The following is a 24,419-nucleotide window of genomic DNA, read 5'->3' as shown; positions in this document are numbered from 1 at the left end:
GGAATTAGAACATAATCTACTAAACATAGCATTTAGAGTGTCTTGCACATCATTCAGTGTGTTTTACAGACGAAATGGAAAGTGTCACTGATGCTCTGATTTGGGTAAGTTCAAGCCAGCTAAGAGAGCTGCTGCTCTTCCCCAAATCTTCCAAGATGGCAAAATGCATTGGGCTATTTTGGAATCAAGGGACAATCTTCATAGGATTTTCTTATAAATTCTTCACTGAAGATTTTTAATAGCTTCCAGAACTTTCAAGGAAATATTTTCATCATTATATGAAAGGAGTGTAAATTGTATTAGCTGTATGATTTAGCATTTTGAATTATATAATAACCACTTTTTCCATCGCTTGATATATCTTCTATTTGTTTAAATATGTGTTGTTCCATGTTATACTTTATTTTACAGTGGTACAGAAAAAAAGAAAGAAAAACCACAAGGACAGAGAGAAAAAAAAGAGGAATCTCATTCTAATGATCAAAGTCCACAAATTCGAGCATCACCTTCTCCCCAGCCCTCTTCACAGCCTCTCCAAATACACAGACAAACTCAAGAAAGCAAGAATTCTACTCCCACCAAAAGGTTTTAACTGTCCCCGAGTACAGAGCTAGGGAATGGTTGTAATGATACCTGAATTCTGTGACTTGAGAAATGTTGGCTATCCATGGATTCCAATAGAAAAGCCTAGTGACTCCCCGCCCCCCCCCCCGCCCCTTCTTTGTTGTTAAAATCTGTATTTTAGCTTATTGGGGAGTGAAGATTTAAGGTCAAAATTTCTCAGTTAAAACTGGAAAAAAAAAATCTCTAAGTTATAAACAATTTGATGAAAGGAAGGCCACAATAACTTACTCTGAAACCAAACAATATTTTTATAATAAAATTACAAAATGTTAAAAATTTATATAAACTATGCATAAATTTATAACCATGGCAGAAAATTGCCATGTAATTATCCTCATCATATTTTGGCATCATTACAACCTTGAACTTGCAAGGGCCCTTCTCAGCAAATGGCTCTTCATTTTGACTGCATCTCAGTTTCAGTTTTGGGTTTTGGGAGGATAAGTTCTTGCTTGAGTAGAGAAATCATTTCATCTGGTCTTTTCTATGCTAAAGGCTTGCTTGAGGGCTTCTCTCTGTGTCTGTAATAATTAATATTTTTAAAGTTATGAGAGGGGGAGAAGGGAGAAACATTCTAACAATGTGTGTGAGCCTAAATTGGGGATCTAAACCTGCATGCTGGGAGTTTAGTGCTACAGCTGCCTTGTAATCAAATATTTAGACCAACTTAATGAAGTTTGCCTGTTTTAGAAATGCAGGTTCAAGCTTTATGATTAGGTATAGATATATTTTATCATCATACTTCTGCTTGGAAATCTTAGGAAAATATTACACCATTCCCAGAACTAGCGAGGAAAATATTTTAGTAAGATAAATGACAACCATTCCTAAAAGATTTATAATGTATTTTTATCTGCTCAGTTTAATAATTCTGTCTCAAATCCCTAATGGAAATTTGGGAAAACAAAACAGCCTTCATTTGATTGATGCATGTTTAACTTTTAAAAACTGCTTTGTCTGTGTGTCTCACGCAGATTCTTTTGCTATCTAAATGGTTTGTAATTTTTTTGCCTGGTGTCATGTGGAGTTCTTCTTGGATATAGTTTATTAATGTTACATGACTTTGGATTGTGTGTGATTAAAGGTGGCTTTTTTATAATCAATCTCTTTAAGGTTCTGATTTGACTTGGTATCTTCTTTGTCCCAGATCTTTTTTTCAGCTTCTTAGGTCTCGTGGAAATGTGCTTGCCATTCTAAATTGCTCTTTGGATATACTATCGCCAGAAGTATTGGAGACTGGATGAGTGGTAGGATAGTTAGCAATGCAACCAAAATATCATTTATAATTCAAAAATTTCATTTATAAATACATGGAATCAGTGTTGATGATACATTTTTTGTGTTGTCATGTTTATTTCTGATCATTGTGTATAAAGGATGTCACAAGAGTTTTACCTTTAGTCCTACATTTTACTTACAAATTGTCATTTGTACCATATATAATGAATTACACAATGATATAAAAGATGAAAACAGCAGCCTTGTAATGACTTTGAAAAAGTACAGGTTAGGGGCGCCTGGGTGGCTCAGTTGGTTAAGCATCCGTCTTCGGCTCAGGTCACGATCTCACGGTCCGTGAGTTCGAGCCCCGCGTCGGGCTCTGGGCTGATGGCTCAGAGCCTGGAGCCTGCTTCCGATTCTGTGCCTCCCTCTCTCTCTGCCCCTCCCCTGTTCATGCTCTGTCTCTCTTTGTCTCAAAAGTAAATAAACGTTAAAAAAAAAATTTTTTTTTAAAGAAAAAGTACAGGTTATTTTCACAAACTCACACAGTTTCACAAATTATGAGAAATATTTTACTCAGGGATTTAAGCATATAGGTTTTTTTCCTATTCAAAAAAAAGTACAGATTGATTTTTTAATCAAGTAATACTTGTTCTAGCGAGAATTATAAACAGACTTGGTAAATGCCTTGTTTAACTCCTGCACTCATCCAGGCGGAACCTTTCAACTAATCCTTCCTTCTCTTTTCTGGATTAGCTTTAAGGAAATGTTAATTGCTGCTTTTATGTTCTGTTTAAGCTGTCAATTACATGTCATTGCTACTCAAAGAATTTTTCTCTAAGAAATTAATATGTTTCTTCCAGCATAAAACGACCACTGACAACTGAAAAGTCACATAATTCATGGGAAAATTCAGATGAGAGTCGTAATAAATTATTGAGAGCAGTTTCAACATCAAAATTAATATCAAAAGTTATAAAAAATACAGATAAGTAAGTATTATACTTTCTCAGTTATCTGAAAATTATGTGACTGTCATGCTCGCATGTCCAATTATATGTCTGTTTTGGGATCATTTTTTAAAAATCTATATTATAATGTGTATCTTTTTTTCTTCTAAGTATGTTTTTTTCTTTTAAGTGTTTCCAAAAAAGACAGCTATATCTTCCTGTTTGTGTTCCCTACTCAAATAATTAATCTCTCTAATCCCCTAAGATTTGAATATTTTTTGAAGTTCTTTCTATACTTTCACTGTTTAGATGATCTTATGGAATATTCATTGTCTTATAAAACAGTATATATATTAATAGCTGAGACCAGTGACAGACTTGTTAAAATAATGTTGTCTGAATTTCATTTCTAAAGATTTATCTTGGGTGTGCCTAAGCATTGAAACTTTTAACAATTTCTTGAGGTGATTCTAATGGTAAGCCAAGTAAAATTATAACATAAATGTCCTTTGATTGTCTTCTTTTTTTGTAGGCATAAAGATGTCATCATCAACCAAGGTAAATTAAAAATCCTTTTCAAAGAAAGTATTTCTCTTGCTTTTCTACACCAGTTAAGTTTTTGCTAATTATTAAGAGTATTGACTTATTTTCATTCAGTGTACCTTATCAGCTCATAATAATCAAAGAGAAGTACGTTTATTATAGTCATTTAAGAAAATGCCCAGTTTTTATTGTAAGATATGTCATTTTTGTCTCAACCAGCAAAAATGTCAACCCGTGAAAAAAGCAACCAAGGTAAGAATAAGCTACACAGTTGGTCGCCTCCTAAGTTAATTTCTTCCTGGATCTCTTATTTGGCTTTTCATTATTTATACTCTCTGACTTTCCTCTTAATGACAGAAGTACGTAATTGGGACTAGTGAATCCAACTGCTTTTCCAAAAATCCATCTTATTTCTGGGAGCTCTGAAGATTCAAGGTCAACAGTAGAAATAAACACATCATTACAAAGAGGCATAAAATACTAGAGAATTTTCCCCTTTTTTTAAAAAAATAAAAGTTGTACTTAGAAAAGCCATTTAAAAGATTGATCAATTTTAACTCAATTTCCTGTCTTGCCAGCCTCATTGCAAATACTCACTCATTTCTTGAAGCTAAGACTGAATATATAATGAGTCTAGCAAATCCATTTCCTCTTGAATTTTTCTTTTATATTAATTGTAATTTCTGGCTACTTGCTGTTGTTGGCTTGTTCTGACCAAAAAAGGAGAGCAGACTTTCCATAAATGTGTATTCAATTTAATTGCAAGGTAGGTAAGTTCTGTTACATCAGTTTTACATTCTCCTTAGATTGCCTGCAAATTTAATTGAAGCATGCTGTTCTAAATGAAAGCATGTTCTTTCTGTGCATGCTTTTTACAGCTCATTTCTATGTGTCATAGTTATCTTTATTTTCTGGGCTATTGCATTGACCAGATACAAGGTGGTTAAAATTTTTGTTAGAGATTAACTTGATTGCTATGGATTTTTCCTGTTTTTGATTTTAATCAGAAAAGAAATGTTTATTTGTAATCTTCTTTGGATCATTTGTTTTTGCATAGAAAGTCTAAATGAAGTTGATTTTTGCTGTCATGATTCTATGTTAGGTCATACTTTCTTCCTCTTTAGAAATAAGTATAGCTTAAGTAATGGTTGAAATACTTTAAGGAAAAAATGAAATTTAATTTATAAAGACAATTCTTACTATATATCAAACATTTTTTTAAAAATAGAGGTAGTGATAACTAGTGGAAAGAGCTGTGAGTGGAGAGTCTCTCTTTAGAATTTGGTCTTGGCTCTTCTGCATAATAGCCTTGTGATCTAGACAAAATGACAATGTCTCTGTGTAGTTTTCTGATCTGAAGATAATACCTATAAGGCTTACTTAACATGACTGCTGAAGAATGAAATAATGTATATGAAAGTGCTTTAAAAACAGAAAACATTGTAACTGTAAAAAGGCGCTATCATTACAATGTTTTGCTAAAAAGCTCAGATTTTGTACAATCCTCCTAGAGCTGCCTGCCATTTTATGTTGTAGAATGTTCTTTGGAAGGAAAAAAGAACATAAGATTAGTATATAGGTGATTGGTTTGTGTTGGTGACAATTTTCAAAGCCATTCAGGTAAGCAGGCAAATAAATATACTTAAGAGGGAAGGGAAGGATTTTGCCACAGAAGCATCACTAAGCAGGGTTTTAGCCAGTGTCTAGGAAGAAGGATGGAATGAAAAGCTAGAAAAGGAGATAGAAAAATAAATTCTGTTACAAGAATTTTAGCTCAAAAAGATTGTCCCAGATGTTGGAATTTATTCATGTCAAGCGTTTCTTGCATTTAGCCTAATTTTTGGAATTTGAGTCTATTACTTTTCCACTTCAATCAGTTATATTTTGTCTGGATGTAGACTCTATCACTGGAGTGTCCCTTCATAGAGAACTTTTGTGCTGCAGCCTGTGAGGTAGTTGAGGCCTGACTGTGATTGAGACAGAGCCTATAGAAAGAAGTAGATGGAATCTAGATGGTTTAAGAGGTAAGATAGGTAGGGTATAGGAGGTAAGGAACAATGGGAATCTATGAAGGCTAGCTTGAGCAACTAGGTAAGGGGTATCTACTAAAATGAACATTTGAGGAGGAGGAGAAGAAGGAGAGGTGTGGAAAAGAATAAAAGTTTTGGAATTCAGTTTCTGTAAGACAATTTACTTGTAGAGATGCGTAGCTAGCAGTGTAGTATCAGTGTTAAAACGTGTATTTTGTAGTCCAGAGACTGGTTTCACATGTGACCTTGAGCACATTTTTTTGCCTTCATAAGTTTTTGTTTTCTTCTTGTTGAGACCATAATAAACCTTCAAAGAGTTCATACAAACATTAAAGGTAAAGTGTAGTATCTGGCACATAGTACCAGGTAAATTTCAGTTATATATATAGATATCTATATCTATATCTATAGATATCTATATCTATATCTATAGATATCTATAGATATAGATATAGATATAGATATCTATATATGTATAGATATAGATATCTATAGATATAGGAGTCTGACAGTTTAAATCTTGCACTTAAATAAATATGTGTAGTGAGATGAAAAGATAACCATTAAATAGATGATCTTCATTTGATATAAGCTGTAGGTATATTTTTAAAGTTTGCATTCATTTTGCATGGCATATTTTACAGCACATTTTCTTATACTTTAGGTATTAATCCAAAATACCTATCATTTTTGGACAGTCTTTTAAAAATGTGATTTATTAATTTCTTTAGCTATGTTTTGACAATGACAAGTGTGACTTGCTCCAAGCCATCTGCTTTGATTTGGGAAGAAGACTATTTACATTTGGTACATTAGGTGAGTGGTAGCAGAGAAAAGCTTGACCTGAAAGACCTGTGTCCTTCAGCCATAGTAGAGTACGAGAAGAGCTATTAAACTGCATATTTCGATCAGCACTCAGGCAGAAGGAAGAGAACTGTAGTTGAAAGGAGTAGGAGATGGAATGGAACGGGATGTACCCAGGACAGTCTGAGGCTAGGTGTGGGAGGTAGGATAGGTTATACCACCAAAAAGAGGCTCTTACTCAGTTCATTCACTCAAATCCCTGAAATGTAAGTCACTTTTCTCACTAGTTCTGTTGGATTCTGCTCCACAGACTTAGCACATCAAGCTAGACTGTGACTAAGTTTTCCCATAGGGTTATTCGTTGTTAGGTATAGCAGATAGGTTCTAATACAGTGCCATTCATTCGATATGTTATTGATGAGAAAGTCTTTTGAGCTAACCTAGGGGGCTATAAACACCTTTTATAAATTATTTAGAGATTCTCAGTGACTAGCCTGGTACCTGGAGCTCCATAAATATTGTTAAATAAATGAGTGACTGGGGCAGAAGTGATGAATATTTTTTCTACCACTATTTTCTAGGGAAACTCCAATTACTTGGATGGAAATTATTTTGGGGGACTGGAGTCCAAATCTATTTGAAGTGAATTAAGTCTTCATAAGGCCAAGATACCACATAACTTAATGCTGTTTAGAATTAGCACATAGTTAAGTCTGATCATGTTGAGAACTTGAATGACTCAGATCCACTTACTGGGGAGATATCTGCTTAATTGAGGAAAAGGGAACTTATCAGTCACCAGATCACACTCTTACTTCCTTTCATAGTGCTGCCTCACTGCTCTAAGCTTAGATTCATTCTTGCTTAACTACCAAATCGATGCAGTAGGGTCCTGATTACAGGTGTGTTTAGATGGGAGAACTGTTATTACAATATCTTAGAGAATTGAAAAGTAACTATTTCTTGCTAGTTATCTGTCTAAAAATGACTGCAGATGAAAACTACTTTAAAAGTCATTTTGAAATATGTATCTAAAACCCTTCAATAATTTGGTGTAGCAAAAACAGATAATCTGAAAATAATAAACTCATTGACAAAATTGGGAAAAGGAAGGAAAATGGAGTAATCTTATCATTTTAACAGCTATTATAGTTCTGATACATTTCTTTATTCTTTATCAGATACACATTTTAAACATTCGCTCATTTAACAAATATTTATTGAGTGCTTATTTTGACAGATCCTATCCTTAGGCACTTGGGGATACAGCAGTTACAGTTTCTGTGCTCTGTGGCACTTACATTCTACACGATAAGAAAAAAATAACGTCAGGAGGTAATACATACTGAGATATGTAATGAGCAGATAGGTAGCAAAAGCTTCATTAGGCACCTCACTTAGAAAGGGAAGTGTTATAGCAGAAAAAGTGCAAGAATATTAAACATGAGTCCTGGTTAGGGGTGAAATGACCTGCACCATAAAAAAGGTTAAAGAATTGGGGTGCCTGGGTGGCTCAGTTGGTTGAGCACCCAACTTCAGCTCAGGTCACGATCTCATGGTTCACGGGTTTGAGCCTCATGTCAAGCTCTATACTGACAGCGCAGAGCCTGGGGCCTGCCTGGGATTCTGTGTCCCCCTCTTTCTTCTTCCCTCCCCCACTCACACTCTTGTCTCTCTCTCTAAAAAATAAACATTAAAAAAAATTTTTTTAAGTTAAAGAATCCATATACTAAATGACTGAAATTATGAATGTGAGTTAGGAATTTGCCAAAGGAAATTATGGAAAGAAGCGAAACATTATTCATCTGATAATAAAGTTTTCCTATGTCTTGGACCTCAGTTTCCTCACATATATGAAGGCTTAGACTAGATGTTGCTAACAGTCTTCTTTAATAACTTTTTAAAGCTCTTTCTTGCAACAAACAGAAAATGGAGGACAGCTCCCCGCCCCCAACCTTAACTAACTTGCTTTCAGTCTACCCTTTAAAGAGTTTCAGTGTAGGTGCTTTTGTTCATGCCATGTGTTGTTTTCTGACTTGTTGGTTCTGGGCATGGTCTGTCCTAAAACCTTATCACACCTGTGTAAACTGAGCATTGTGTCTGAAAGAACAGCTAAAATTTATCTATACGAATACATAGGATAGCAGTGTTCGGCTGACACTGTCTTATGTTACGTTACCTACTGAGAGGGAGGGAGTGTATTGTCACCTGCTGAGAGGGTGTGCCGTTTGAAACAAACCCAATAAGCCAAAAGCCCTTAGTTGAGCCACAGATAGAATTTATCCTTGTTAAGGTGGTATCCAAAACTTTGCAATTCCAGAATTTGGGAAGAAGAGTGCTAGCTTTAAGTCTGTTCCAATGTAAATAGGCACAAAGGGCAGGAAACCAAACATTGCATTTCCAAAAAATATACTCACTTCTGAAATTTAGATACTGGCTTATTTTAAGTAGGCAGCATAAACATTACTTGGAACCCTAGGTCTGAGATTTTTCCAGGTATTCTCGATATTTTAAAAGGAACCCAGACAGGAGAACCTTTTCTTTGTTAAAGATTCCTTGAGTCCTGTGAAGCAGAGATCTTATTTCTTGATGTTGTTGTTAACAGTCTTCTAGATTAAAATGTTTAAAGACTGTCCAGTTATTATTTTTAATATAAACAATCCCAACTTTTTTTTTCTTACATTTATTTATTTTTTGATAGAGACCAAGCACGAGTGGGGGAGGGACAGAGAGAGGAGACACAGAATCTGAATCAAGCTCCAGGCTCTGAACTGTCATCACAGAGCCTGACACGGCGCTCGAACTCACAAACCGCAAGATCATGACCTGAGCCAAAGTCGGACACTTAACCAACTGAGCCACCCAGGCACCCCTAAACAATCCCAACTTTTAAGAACTGGGTGGCTCAGTCGGTTAAGCGACTGACTTTGGCTCAGGTCATGATCTCACACTCTGAGTTCGAGCCTCGCGTCGGGCTCTGTGCTGACAGCTCAGAGCCTGGAGCCTGCTTCAGATTCTGTGTCTCCCTCTCTCTCTGCCCCTCCCCACTCATGCTCTGTCTCTCTTTCTCTCTCAAAAATAAACAAACTTTAAAAAAAATAATTATAAAAAAGAATATTTGTTCTTGACATCCTCTTTCCTTATTTTCAGCTGAGAAAAACATCCCAACCTGCCACTTTTGGAAATGGAGAATAAGACTTTTCGTAACAGAACATAACAGTCTTGTGCATATTTATTTTATTCTGGTTAAAAACTTTTCATCCATATTGTATTTTCACAACCCCCAGGCATAAGCTTTTTAAAGAGTCTAAACTAGGGACGCCTGGGTGGCGTCAGTCAGTCAGTTAAGTGTCCGACTTCAGCTCAGGTCAATCTCATGCATGGTTCCTAGGTTTAAGCACAGTGTCAGGCTCTGTGGTGACAGCTCAGAGCCTGGAGCCTGCTTTGGATTCTGTGTCTCGCTCTCTGTCTGTTCCTCCCCCCCCCCCCCCCCCCCCCCCCGCCGCCCGTCTCTCTCTCAAAGATAAATGTTAGAATGAATGAATGAATAAATAAATAAATAAATAAATAATGTCTAGACTAGAAAATGCAGTTAACCAGAAAAGTCTCCATTCTTCAAGCATGTCGGTGAACTGAGATAGCATGATTTGAAATCCATTCTGTCAAGAAATGGCAGTTAAGCTCTATATGTGTTTTTTACTCTCTCACTTGTTACTGTTTTCCTGAAGCACTTTGAAAAGAATTCTGAAACTTGTGATTAGGCTTAGCAAGCAAGAGATATAACTTATCAGTGACACATACTGAGATTGCAGGAAGAATCGTAGCAAATCACATGCCATGTTCCTGAACTGTACTTCTAATTGGTTCTCCACAGAACAGTTTTACCAGAAATATTCTGTTGACTATTTCCTTTAATAAAGCTTTTAAAACTTTTTTAAGATGGTGAAATATTTTAATCTTTCTAAAAATACATACAAATACTATAGCAAGCATCCGTATACAAAGGACTCAGATTTCTTAAGTCTTTATTTTGCTTTGATTCAGGTATTATTTGTTTGTTTCAATATTTGTTTATTTTGAGAGAGAGAGAGAGAGAGCACACACACTAGCAAGGTAGGGTCACCTGGAGAATCCCAAGCAGGCTCCTTGCTGACAGTGCAGAGCCTGACAGCCAGGAGATCATGACTTGAGCTGAAATCAGGAGTCTGTTACTTAACCAACTGAGTTCCCCAGGTGCCCCAGCTCAGGTTGTTTTTTAAAGAAATAGAACATTAAAGGTAAAGTTGAAACCTCTCCTTAATTCTGTTTAAGTAGAATTTCATATACAGGTTTTTATTGTTTCCTTGGGGCCTCCTGGTTCGCTTCCTGCTATGGTTAATTGAAAAGGAGTTAGAGGGGTAAATATTTTGATATCTGAAGTTTCTCTTTTGAATATCTTATTTTTTCTGAATTTCTTATTTTTAAAAAAATTCTAACTTGGTATATTCAGATAAAATGAAAAAAACCTTAATTTCATGCTTAAAATAACTTCCTAAGGATATAAATGAGAGATTTGAGGGAGTTTTTTAAAATACAGTCCTATTTTGCTTAGTTCAGAAAAGCTTTCAGGGTGCCTTGGTGGCTTAGTCCATTAAGTGCCCAACTCTCACAGTTTGTGAGATCGAGCCCCGCATCAGTCTCTCTGCTTTCAGCACAGAGCCGGCTTCAGATCCTCTGCCCCTCCCCCACACGTGCTCGCTGGTGCACTCTCAAAAATAAACATTAAAAAAAAAGTTTTCAGCAATACAGCAACAAGTCTTTTAGAAGTTTTATGTGTCCTATATTGTTGAACTAGACTTCTTTCCCATCTTTTGCCAAAGAATGCCTTTTTCAGATAGTGAAAAATGATCCAAAATGCTTAAGCAAACACCCATATCTGATTATCTTGAAATGATTTTAATGACAATCACAGTTGGAAACAAAATATCAAAGAGAAATCTGATTAAAGGAGGTTTAGATTCAAGAAACTAACTACAAGTGGGCTTATTACTGTAATTAGTATATGAGTTGATTCACAGTTAAATAAGACTTGGTTATGTCTCTGTTGTAAGCTCCTAAAAGGCTGGGTTCACTTCTTCTATATTTTCATTGTGCACCCTCACTTCACCTTGCTACCTCCATGTCATTAAAAATTCCAGGGGCGCCTGGGTGGCTCAGTCGGGTGAGCATCCGACTTCAGCTCGGGTCATGATCTCACAGTCTGAGTTCGAGCCCCGCGTCGGGCTCTGTGCTGACAGCTCAGAGCCCGGGGCCTGTTTCAGATTCTGTGTCTCCCTCTCTCTCTGACCCTCCCCCATTCATGCTCTGTCTCTCTTTGTCTCAAAAATAAATAAACGTTAAAAACTTAAAAAAAAAAAAAAAGAATTCCATAAAATTTACTAGCCAGTAAGTCTGAACAAAGAAAATTAAGGTAACATTTTACTACTTGGTCACATTTTTCAAATCTGAGTTCTTGTCCTAGCAAGTAAAACATAACACATAATACGGTAATACATAATACTTGGCAAGCACCCCAACTAAGAATTTTTAAATCTGCGAAATAGGAGGGTTACATGATATCCTTCTAAATCCACATCCCCCTTTTTTATTCAGGAATCTAATTTTATCTATTTTGACAGCTAAACCTTTGAAAAGGTTTAGACTTTATTGTACAAATCAAGTTCCCTATTCAAAGTCCAAAGAGTTTTAAAGATCACACTGTTTCATTGGAATTTTAAAATATTAAGTTATTACTATAGTGTAACTGAAATATTAACTAGGACTTGATATCTCTAGAGAATAAATTCTTTTTAAGGAAAGATTTTAGCCTACCCAAAATGCTCTTTGTCACTTTCTACTATAAAAGTATAGTCAGTATTTCTAGCCTCTTGTTTACCCACCTGTTCTGGAGCTTTATGGTTTTGGGGAATACAACTGTTCTACAGAAAAAGCTCAAACTAAGTAAAGATTTTCCAATTTTCTGTTTGCTGGAATTAGATAGCATCACACTCTCCTACATTATAGTTAAATATGAATTTCAAATTCCAGATTTGGGTTAGTAGGGGTGGCTCTTTGGTTCTAAAGATAGTAAAATACAAATAAAAGTGAGGGGTGCCTGGGTGGCTCAATCAGTTGAGCATCTGACTTTTGATTTCAGCTCAGGTCATGATCTCACGGTTCATGAGTTTGAGCCCCATGTTGGGCTCTGCACTGACAGCTCAGAGCCTGCTTGGGATTCTCTTCCTCCCTCTCTCTATGCCCCTCCTCAGCTCATGCTCTGTCTCTCTCTCTCTCTCTCTCTCTCTAAATAAGTAAACTATTAAAAAAATAATAAAAATACAAATAAAAGTGGATTTCTAAAATGGAAACTTTGGGGAGAAAGATGTGTTAAACTGTAAGCATTCTAGATGTTCAGAGGCTTTCTGTAGGCAGTACTCATTATACAAATAAGTACAGTCATTGTCCAAAGCCCGAAGCTCTGCTGTTGCCTTTGAAAGCCTTTGTGTTGTTCTTTTTTTTTTTTTTTTTTAATCTCTAAGTCCAAAAAGAGAGCAAGCTGTAGGAAAAAAAGCACTTAGGGGAACTGAACGAGGAGCAGAGTATGCCACTACTAACTTCCTTGTTCACTTTTGCCTTTTACTATTAGTCTATGAAAGGTTAATAAATTTTAATAAGTATGTTTTAAATAAATGAGTAACTTTGGGGCACCTGGCTAGCTCATTTGGTAGAGCATGCAACTCTTTTGATCTTGAGGTCTTGAGTTCAAGCCCCATGTTGGTGGTAGGGTTTATTTAATATATAAGTAACTTTAATAACCAGTTATTTGTATCTGTATGAATCATTTCAGCAATATTGCTTTTTCAGAACACCTTAGATAACTATCCCAAAAAGTTTGGATTAAGATCATTTTGCAATTTGGAGCACTTTGCAAGATAGGACAGCTGCAGGATAGGCTAGCCTAGGGGAGATGCTAAAGTAGAAGATTAAATTAACAAGACTTAAGCAGACAGAAGGGGAAGTGCCAGCAGTGAGAAGGACAAAGAAAGGAAGTGTTAACATCCAGTGTTTCAAATTTCTGCCTAGCATTCACTCTTCCCAAAGATAGGAGAGCAGAAACATCTTCCTCTTCTTTTGTACTCTCTGATTTCCTACTTTTGGGATCCAGAGCTCAAGCTTCTATTATTTGGATTATAAGTAAGCTGTATTGTCAGGTACTTGGACTTCTGTGGACCAACCTGAGGACCTTACTACTGTCTGAAAAGTACTATCCAATAGAAACATAATGTATAACACATATGTAATTTAAAATGTTCCAGTAGCAGGGGCATCTGAGTGACTCATTTAAGCATCTGACTCTACATTTCAGCTCAGGTCATGATCTTGAGGTCGTGAGTTCGAACCCCACATTGGACTCTGCACTGAGTGTGGAGTCTGCTTGAGATTCTCTCACCCTCTCTTCTTTGCCCCCTCCCCTGCTCATATTCGTTCATTCTCTCTCTCTCTCTCTCTCTCTCTCTCAAAATAAACATTACAAAAAGGTACATGATAGAATCAGAATTCTAGCTTATTTGCCTATACATACTATTCTGTGGACAGTCATTTTAAGGCTTATGAAGAGATATTCCAGTGTGTTAAATCATATAAGCAGTTCCTAGACAGTATTCAGAATGGTCTCAAATCCTTCTCAAAGGGAAGGGAATAAATATTTGTTGAGGACCTCATATTATCCTTTACAGTGTGAAGTCTTATTTAATTGATCATAATCACAGGTGGTAAATCATAGTATCATTTTATATAATAAGAAAATGAGGCCAGGGGCACCTGGGTGGCTCAGTTAGTTAAGTGTCCGACTTTGCTCAGGTCATGATCTCACGGTCCGTAAGTTCGAGTCCCGCTTTGGGCTCTGTGCTGACAGCTCAGAGCCTAGAGCCTGCTTCAGATTCTGTGTCTCCTCCTCTCTCTGCCCCTCCCATGCTTATGCTCTGTCTCTGTCTGTCTCTCAATAATAAATAAACGTTAAGAAAAAAAAACTTTAAAAAAAAAAGGAAAGAAAATGAGGCCGAAGTCACGCAACTAGGAAGTGGTAAAGCTGGAACACAGATCTCAATCAGTCTTTTTCCAGAGCTCATGTTCTTTCCACTATAATGTATTGTGTCCCTCAGTCTCAGGAATTGTTTATGGTTCCTAGATGACATACTTGGCCTCCAACATATATACTGCCAATTTCCAGAAAGGGAAAGCACTTTCATCCTGACGTGTATTGCCATTTTTATATTAGAAAAGTTGACAAGCACTAGATAGTTCCTTTGCTTTTACTTAGTTGTGCTGCTAAAGGAATAATTGATAAATAATAACTGACAGAAGAATCAATATGGTATTCTTAGCTTTCTCTCTTCGCAAAAGAGAGCTTTTATTTTCTTTGATACTATTATCCCTAACCCATTCCCTTCCCTGGACATGGGATCTCTTCTAGGTGGTGATAGAAGCATCTACTAATTGTTTTGTTTTTTCATTCAGAAAGCATTTATGATATATACCCCTGATCAAAGATCCTAGGGGAAATTCCAAGGGACAGGATATCTACCTCTAAGAATTTATATTCTTTAAAAAAAAAAAAAAAAACTTTGAGGGAAAATTATATAACAAATTGATACCTATAAGAAAATAAACTATACAAAAAAGGACAAGGAGACACATAAATACGATTGCAGAAGAGAAATAGTTGCAGCTGGTAATCATTTAGTTCTCATCAGAGTCCAGCTGTGCTAAAAATCATCAGGAAGCAGAGCCCACTCTTAGATTCAGAAGTAATAAAGACCTACATCATGTGGTGTGAAAACTGTGGCGTGGGAGGTCTTAGCCTGTTCTTAGATCAATCCATGAGGCCAAGCACAAGTGAGTAATAATAATAAAAATAACTTGAACTTCTCACCCATAACACAGTTGTTTAATCTGACTCTGAAGAAATACTTGCAGACGTTCATCAAGTAATTTATCTTTCCTTCTTCCATGGTTTGCATCATATAAACTATTGAATTACTATGTACTCTTCTACTTAGTAGCTTAGGTCATTATTAGAGGTCCTAGAGTTGTATCAGCCTCAGGTTGATGACCACATGTGCAGTCTGTTTCTAATGCTGTTTTTTCATAGCAAGCCAAACAAGTTGGGAGGTGCTAGACATTTCCTAGGCTTTTATACTGAATCCCTTACTTTCATCTTCCCATTCAGGTTCTCTTGTAGCCATTTCACAATCCTTGTCAACATTTATTAAACTTACCTAGATGTAGGTCATTGGAATGCTGGGCCAAGGAGGGGTGTTCATTGTTTTTAAGGAACAAACTCATCTGTTTAGTGAAGTTTTGTTTCCTTTTGTAAAAGATTCGCAACAAATATGATTTGATTCTAGACTTGTCTAACATTTTTAGTTTTAGATTGTTGCAGATCTTATAAACAACTATTTGGTCTATGTAAAGATGTTTTAGAACCTATACTGCTAATTAATTAGAAAACTGTTTCGTAGCACTGTCTTTTAAAAATGTTAGCGTATTGTAATTGAATTTAAAAATGTTAGCGTATTGTAATTGAATTTAATTGTTTCGGCCCAGCCCTGATTGTAGGCACAGTCCTGCAGTGAGGGAAGTTGGTCTTCTTTCCAGCTGTACTCACTGTGAATAGCAGAGCTCTTGTCTTCTCTCTGTATCCTGACTTAGGAGGCTGTGTGACTCCTCTCATTATGGTATATTCTCAGGCCATGTTTTTTGTATGTCATTAAACATCAGTAGGTTGATCAGGTAGTGTGGTAGATACGGTTGTCATCTGCCCTGATCATCTTTTTCTTCTTTTCAACTGTCAGAAAAACTTCCATCATAATTTTTTTTTTTTTTTTTTTGCATTTTTCTACCTCAACCTTCCTGACCTCCTTGTGTAGTTTAATTGTGAAAATAGGTATTCTCACTTAAGGAAACGACCGGTATTTTTTCCCTACAATGTTTTAGACAAAGTCTTTATATAAAAATGATTACGTATAAGAATAAAACTCTGTACTAGCTATTTTTGTCTTGCTCTTACTATATCACCTTAAAAATCCACTTTTCTCTGGTTATTCACAAAACTGACTTAATTTTTTTGTCTTATGTTTCAACAGAAGGAGAATATGTTAAAATGTTTATGCGAGGTCGGCCAATTACAATGTTCATTCCTTCTGATGTTGAAAACTATGACGACATCAGAACAGAACTGCCTCCTGAGAAGCTGAAACTGGAGTGGGTGTATCCTCTACCGTGACAGCAAATGTGTTCACTTTGTCTTCAGTTTAAGAAAAATTAGTTTACCTAACCTCTGTCAAAATTGTTGTTGTACGACGGGGGCCCCAGTGACTTACTTGATTGAGCGTTCAGCTGTTGATTTCAGCTCAGGTGTTGATCTCATCATTTGTGAGATTAACCCTGCATCAGGCTCTGCACTGACAGCGCAGCATCTGCTTGGGTTCTCACTCTCTCCCTGCAGCTCCTCCACTCGTGTTCACAAGCACACACACCTGCTCTCTCAAATAATTAAACTATTAAAAAAATTCTCTTTATACAAGAAAAGTGTGATGAGTATAGCAACCACTTGAGAAAGTAAAAAAATGTTACCTCTCATCCTCCACGTATTACGTGTATTTTGCCAATAGCAATTTAAAACCACCCAAATTATAATAATTTTGGATAGGGCAAACAGTGTTCTACGAACATCATGGTAGGTATTTGCGATGTGGTAGAGAAGACATTGGAATGGAATTAGAAGAATCAGCCCCACCAGCCCCAGTGAACCTTACTTCACTTACAAGTTAATAACTCCTACTTCACTGAGCTTTTGTAAGAATTAAGTAAGAAAATATCAGTTAAGCATTTTGTAACCTGTGAAATAATGTAAATTATTTTATATAAAGACATCAAATTAACAAGGTGATTCTAATTCCAGAATTAACCTGTCAGCCAGACTTGGTAAAAAATGACTAAAAGAGCTCTCTTAATTTCACTTAGAAATTTTTCTCTCAGAACCTTTGAGAAAGTCCACGAAGCAGAATGGAGTCAGTAGTTTGAACTCAACTTTTTGCCTCCATTCTGTACCCACTTCCCCTGCCCTTTGATTCATTCCCTCCTTTCCACACAAATTAGCTTTGGAAAACTCACCAATCCCGTAATTCTGTACAACTTTTTTTTTTTTTTAATGTTTGTTTATTTTTGAGAGAGAGACAGAGTGCAAATGGGAGAGAGGCAGAGAGAGAGGGAGACACAGAATCTGAAGCAGGTTCCAGGCTCTGAGCTGTCTGCACAGAGCCCGATGCGGGACTTGAACCCACGAACCATGAGATCATGACCTGAGCTGAAGTCAGATACTTAACCGACTGAGCCACCCAGGCACCATCTGTACAACTTTTTAGTATATGTGCTGCCGAAGTGAGCCCTCTGCTACTTTTTAATAAACACTACCAAACTGTGCCTGGCTGTCTTACTCATTTTTCTTTTAGTTTATTTTTACTTATTTTGAGAGACAGACAGACAGACAGACAGACATAGCAAGCAGGGCAGAGAGAGAGGGAGACAGAATCCCAAGCAGGCTCAGTGCTATCAGCACAGAGTTCGATGCAGGGCTTGAACTCACAAACCGTGAGATCATGATCTGAGCCGAAATCAAGAGTTGGACACTTAACCAACTGAGCCACCCAAGTACTCCTGTCTCACTCATTATTTCAGTCAAGCATAAATGTCATTTTCTCCACCCTTCTTTTGATCCCTCTCTTCACTTTCTCTCCATTTAAATTAGGTGTTCCTTGTTTAGTTTAATTGTGAAAATAGGTATTCTCACTTAAGGAAACGGCCACTATTTTTTCCCTTGTCTTTCCACAATTTCTAATGATATATTTAGTGTTTGTTTTTGTCATCGTTGCCAGAGCTAAGCCCCAGGGACACAGGTGTCCATTCATTTTGTTCAGAAGTGTATGTTCTGCTCTGTGCCTGCCACATGTTAGGAACTCCGTATGTATTTGCGAAATGAGGGAACTAAGTTTTGTGCACATTAAAAACTCAGGGTTGCACCCTGGCTAGTGGCAGGACTTGAGTTTTTTGGTTCTGATGATGCATTCCGGTTTTCTTTATACTTTCCTGATTCCCTTAGGGATCCATGAAAAACTTTAGTTTACACCTTAAAAATAATATTTATTAAAAACCTTGACTCCTGTTTAAGATATGGTTACCGAGGAAAGGACTGCCGTGCTAATGTTTACCTTCTTCCTACCGGAGAAATAGTGTATTTCATAGCATCAGTAGTAGTACTGTTTAATTATGAGGAGAGAACTCAGCGACACTACCTGGGTCACACAGACTGTGTGAAATGGTTGGTATCATTTAATACTTGTGTTTTTCTTTGTCATTTTTGCATTTCTTTATAATTTGGGTTTTTCAGAAATGATTTCTTCTGGAGAGCTCAGATCTTAAGGATATTATGGGTATTGTGTAGATATATTTTAAAAAGCACTTTAATATGGGGAAGCGGTAGTGGAATCTTAAGACAATTTTAATTGATACTACTCTTCTGGAAAGGAATGAGCAGTACATAACAAGAGCAAAAAATTTACATTCTTAATAAGCTTACCCTTTGGTTGCAAGATATAGAAAGGAGTCTAAATATGGACAGGAAGACATCTTAAAAAAAAAAAAAACATTGCTAGTCACTCGTATGTTGATCATGAAGAATGTGGGCATGTATGCTACACAGTTTTCAGTCTTAAAATTTTCATACCCCAAATCTGACCTAAGGGTTCAGCATTAAGAGCTAATTAAAAGGTTGGAGTACTATGTGAAGATGTTCATTGTGTTCCTTTGTAGAAAAGTAGAAATGGTAGAAGAGCTGTTAATAAGATGTCACAAAAGGGGAATATGCTGATGTTGACACAGAGTTTGCACAGTACACGACTGCACCTTCCCCGTAATAAAACCGTCTGAGTATGCGTGCCTATGTGCAGGACTAGAAAGGAGCTGGAACAGATGAAGACATTTTAACTTACCCTGTAATTGTGAATATGTGTTTTCTTCAAATTTAGGGCTCCATTAATTTGTTTAATTTAACAAAGAAAGAAAAAGTGCAGCCGAAAACTTAGGAAAAAACATCTTCTAGATGATTGATGTTTATTTGATTTGCTAAAGAAAACAGGTCACAATGAGAATTTTTTTAATGATTAAAAATGTTTGAAAATTGGTAAATGTTGATACTAAGGCATACTTTTGGCTACTTGAAATGTTTCCCATATTTAAAACTGTTGTTAATACTGCTTTTTAGCCTTGCTATACATCCTGACAAAATTAGGATCGCAACTGGACAGATTGCTGGAGTGGATAAAGATGGAAGGGTGAGTGGCATAGGGTTCTGCATGCTGTATCAGTGACATCGTCATTAGAATGGAGTTGATAGGAATTTTAACCGCAGCTCATTTATTTCATTCTTTTAAAATTTGGCAGCTAAGGGATTTCTAGTATAAGCAGGGAAAAAATAGTTGAATGTAAGAAGATTCCAAAAAACAGAATCATACTACTTAAATATTTTTCTCTAAAAATAAGTGTTCTCCCTAAGGAAACTATTTACTTGTAAAATTGGGAGGACTTGTAAGCTTGTTGATTTTTTTTTTTTTTTAACATAGCATAACTTATCAGTGTTTGCCAGAAGGTGCCACATTTTCACTATGTTGATGGACCTCTTGACTTTATATATGACTAGAACTGATAACACTTTAAAAATGTCAGTTCCTATTCAGTATTATTAAATTGGCTTATATAACAAATCCCTTATTTGTAAGGATCAGCAATGAATATTATTGATGATTGATTAACATGTGTATGACTATACCCATGACATTCCCTGGCTTCAGTTTATTTAAAGAAAAGGAGTCAGAATGGTTATAATGGATGACTTCTAAGGCCCCTTCCAGTTCCAAATTCTATTTAAGAACTGTTTGGTTAGCAATGTATTGGACACTTATAGAAAAAAAGTATTATTTTCCTAGAAATGAAGGTAATGTTAAAAGCAGAGTATCCAGAGCAAATTTGCCTTGGTTAGACTCCTAACTCCACCTTCTAATAGCTGTATAACTTTGGGCAAGTTATTCAAATCTAAGTTTCCTCATCTGGTTAAATGGTAATTATAATAGTACATAGTTTATGGGATTAAATGAATCAATACATGCGATGTACTTAGAATAGTGTATGACATAGTAAATACTAAATCATTTGCTGCTACTGTTATCACTGTTGTTATTTTCTTGTTTTCATGGTATGAGAAGAAAATATCTGCTCAAGATTCTTTGGGGTCATGTCTAAATGTAGTAGCTATTTTATATTAGATGTTTGTCCAGACCCACTGCTTTTGAAAGATGGAATGCAGTTCTGTGTGATGGTAGTATTTACTTGCATCCACCTGAATACCAGTTAGTCTTGCTATTGTATTTTTCCCCTTGTTTTTGCAGCCTCTGCAACCCCATGTCAGAGTGTGGGATTCAGTTAGTTTATCCACTCTGCAAATTATTGGACTTGGGACCTTTGAGCGTGGAGTAGGATGCCTGGATTTTTCAAAAGCAGTAAGTAACAATTTTTAAGGAAGTAAGCAAGCTGCAATGAAGAAGTCAAGCTCAATTTTGTGTCTGTGTCTGTGTTCATAGAAAGTGATAACTCTGAATTGTTAGCTGTTGCTTAGCAGTGGCCAGCATTTTAACCTAGGTACTAAAGTACTCTGGTTTAAATGGGATACAGGTTGTTACACTTAATTATACTTTTGTTCTGTTTTGAACTAGGATTCCAGTGTAATAGCAGGAAATTGTTAGAGGAATATATGTATAGCATGGTCCAGTTGAAATAAGCAGTAAGATATGCTTTTGCTTCAGCTTGAATCATGGAAATCTTATTTTATTTAGAAAATTTACAGACATGAAAGCTGGCCAGTTCTCCTAGAAAAGAAGTTATTTACGTTTTATTTATCCTGTTTATCTGTGTTAATGTAAGTCAGGTATATCATGGAAAGCTAAATTGCTGTTTGAATAATACAAGTAACTATATAGTAAGTGGAAGTTAACCTTGGAAACAAGATTAAAAACAGGAAGTATTTTTAAAAAGAATCTTCATTATATTTCTGAAGAAAATACAGTCAGTAAATAGTATAATCATTTTATTTCAAGTTTATATCCTTTTCAAGTTTAAAGGGTTTGGGATTATATTAATGTTGCCAGTTTTAATAATACGGTATTTCTTCTTAGAAAGTCACCCTTATCTGAAAAGTTTTAAATGCCTTGAATTGACTTTTCTTTAGGATTCAGGTGTTCATTTATGTGTTATTGATGACTCCAATGAGCATATGCTTACTGTTTGGGATTGGCAGAAAAAATCAAAGGGAGCAGAAATAAAGGTAAATCAAAATAAATTTTAATTGAGTATTATTTTTTAGAATACATTATTTTTTTTCAGATCCTTGGTTGTATACTGCATATCCTTAAGTTGCAAGAGCATACCAGTTGGCCATATTCATTAGATTTATTGATTTGTCATCATTTTATGGTATTAGGAATACCATTCTTAAAGTATTCTTTTTTTTTTTTAACAACACCTATTTATACTTTCTGTGATAGTTATCTATAGATTCTGAGATCAGTTCTTAAAGTATTCTTTTTTCTTTAATGTTTGTTTATTTATTTATTTATTTATTTATTTATTTATTTAGAGAGAGGGAGTGCTCAAGCAGGGGAGGAGCAGAGAGAGAGGGTGAGAGAGAATCCCAAGTAGGCTCCATGCTGTCAGTGCAGAGCCCAACGTGGGGCTCGATCCCACAAACGGTGAGATCATGACCTGAGCTAAAATCAATAGTTGGATGCTCAACCAACTGAGCCACCCAGGCACCCCAGTATTCTTTATTTTGAGAGAAAGAAAGAAAGACCAGGGGAGGGGCAGAGAGAGAGGGAGAGAGAGAATCCAAAGCAGGCTCTGCCATGACAGCACAGAGCCCAATGCAGGGCTTGAACTCACGAACCTTGAGATCATGAACCTGAGCCAAAACCAGGAGTCGATGCTTAACTGACTGAGCCACCCAGGCACCCCAAAGTATTCTTAAGATAAATAGTCAAGCAACTTCAACCACATTTCAGTGATACTTCAGGCATATTGTGCTACTGAAATGCCAAAGTAGATGGATGTCTAATCTCAAAATTAACTCTGATTACGCTATCTGGTTTCTCTTTAACAAAATTTGTCATTTATTCAATCTTTAAAGCATTAAAAATCTAAAGGAAAAATTCATCCTTTGGAATATAACTGACATAACCGAAAAGCATATGTAAGGATAAGTTTTTTGGTTTTAATACATGTATGGGATTATTACATAAACTGCTATAGTATTTATAATTGCTATAGAATAGGGTTGATCCCTTTGTGTGGATCTGGCTATAACTTGTAAGAGAAGAATATAAGGTTAATGCTGCAAATATGGGTCGAAATGGCCTCCTTCTGACAGGCTTTCAGAGGGATTCAGAGTGACAGGATAACTAAAAAAAGCCTATGACATATTTGCTGTACTCTTAAATAACATCACATTCCTTTTTAGTTGAGCACTCTCTCTCTCAGCAGTTTTGTTTGGTATAAGCTAAAGCTTTCAGCTTGTTGACCAAAAAGAGATTCTTTTAAATAGTGTGAGTTAATCTTTTGAAAAAAATAGAGTAGATTTGATTTTAATTTTTTTTTTCAACGTTTATTTATTTTTGGGACAGAGAGAGACAGAGCATGAACGGGGGAGGGGCAGAGAGAGAGGGAGACACAGAATCGGAAACAGGCTCCAGGCTCTGAGCCATCAGCCCAGAGCCCGACGCGGGACTCGAACTGACAGACCACGAGATCGTGACCTGGCTGAAGTCGGACGCTTAACCGACTGCGCCACCCAGGCACCCCGATTTGATTTTAATTGAAAAGAATATAACATGTCCAGAAACCTCAAACCTTGAAAAACATAAATGAAGATATAGATTGTCTTTCAGCCATCATTTAGAGTAATTTAACATTGAAACATAAGGATGTTATACCGAAGTAAAATGTGTGCGTTTGATCCTTTGTAGTGAAGGCTATCAGATGATGTCTTGTGGTTTTCCTCCTACTGGCCACTCTGTGTTCTCTTTTCCAAGACCTTAAATGTTGGTATTCTTCAGAGTTATATCCTGTGTCCTCCACTGGTATCATGTATTCTCTCATGGCCTTAGTTACTGTCTCCTGTGTCCGGATCAGTTAACTGTAGCCCATATCTCTCTCTTTTATTTGAGTGTCCTGTCCTGCAAGTCAAAATCAACATGTCACAATGTGCACCAGTCATCCCCCTTAGCCCCCAAACAGTTTTCGCCTCTCCATGATTAACACCACATTCCAGCTATTTGTGCAAGCTAGAAACTCTTTCCCCTTGCTTCTCACACTGAAGTTCCCTAAGGTCTGTCCCAGATGTCTGTATTAGAGCTCTTTTCAGTGCAAGTGACTGAAAAACAACTAAAGATAACTTAAAGAGAATTTATTCATGTTTAGGGAGAAAAAGAAAACCTGTAGTAAAAGTCAGAGGGGAATTTTATCTCAGGAATGACTTGATTCAGGGACCGGATCACTGACTCTCTTATCTCTCCTCTTTCCCCTGTGTGTTGACCTTATTCTCTTCCACTGTAGGTAAGCTCTGTTTTTGTTAAGTCACAAAAATTTGGGAACTGGTACATACCTAGTTAATTTATAGAAGTTTGAAATTCAATAAGGCAACTTCCAAACCTTATTGACAGAAACTAAGGAAGACCTAAATAAATGGAGGAATATACAATAATCGTGGATAGAATATACAATAATCGTGGATATACAAATTGTTACTTCTCTGCATATTGATCTGTACTTTTTAAAAATTTATTTCTGATCTGTACTTTCTCTTTTTAATTTTTTAAACATTTTAACATTTTTTTAACATTTATTCATTTTTTGAGAGATAGAGAGAAACAGCTCAAGCAGGGGTGGGGCAGAGAGAGAGGGAAACACAGAATCCGAAGCAGGCCCCAGGCTCTGAGCTGTCAGCACAGAGCCCGACACGGGGCTCGAACTCATGAGCTGTGAGATCATGACCTGAGCCGAAGTCAGACCCTTAGCCGACTGAGCCACACAGGTGCCCCTGATCTGTACTTTCAACATAGTCAGAATC

General features: G+C 36.4%; 1 protein-coding gene across 10 annotated transcripts in view; it reads left to right on the top strand.

Moving 5' to 3' along the window:
• EML4 (EMAP like 4) overlaps positions 1-24,419 on the top strand; it is a 161,772-nt gene that overhangs the window by 90,575 nt on the left and 46,778 nt on the right. For 5 of the 10 annotated variants that reach the window (XM_019827636.3, XM_019827633.3, XM_019827634.3 and 2 more), the window contains 9 exons: positions 412-585; positions 2,709-2,837; positions 3,328-3,353; positions 3,558-3,590; positions 16,336-16,459; positions 18,420-18,569; positions 19,512-19,581; positions 20,692-20,802; positions 21,528-21,623. In XM_019827636.3, the coding sequence (XP_019683195.3) occupies positions 412-585; positions 2,709-2,837; positions 3,328-3,353; positions 3,558-3,590; positions 16,336-16,459; positions 18,420-18,569; positions 19,512-19,581; positions 20,692-20,802; positions 21,528-21,623 (913 nt within the window). The remainder of the gene's footprint in view (positions 1-411; positions 586-2,708; positions 2,838-3,327; positions 3,354-3,557; positions 3,591-16,335; positions 16,460-18,419; positions 18,570-19,511; positions 19,582-20,691; positions 20,803-21,527; positions 21,624-24,419) is intronic. The other 5 variants (XM_019827638.3, XM_019827639.3, XM_019827635.3 and 2 more) reach the window with 3 other exon arrangements.

Source organism: Felis catus, chromosome A3 (genome assembly GCF_018350175.1).
Source record: "Felis catus isolate Fca126 chromosome A3, F.catus_Fca126_mat1.0, whole genome shotgun sequence".
Lineage (NCBI taxonomy): Eukaryota > Metazoa > Chordata > Mammalia > Carnivora > Felidae > Felis > Felis catus.
Note: the sequence above shows the minus strand (reverse complement) of the source record. Positions and strands in the feature narration are given on the sequence as shown.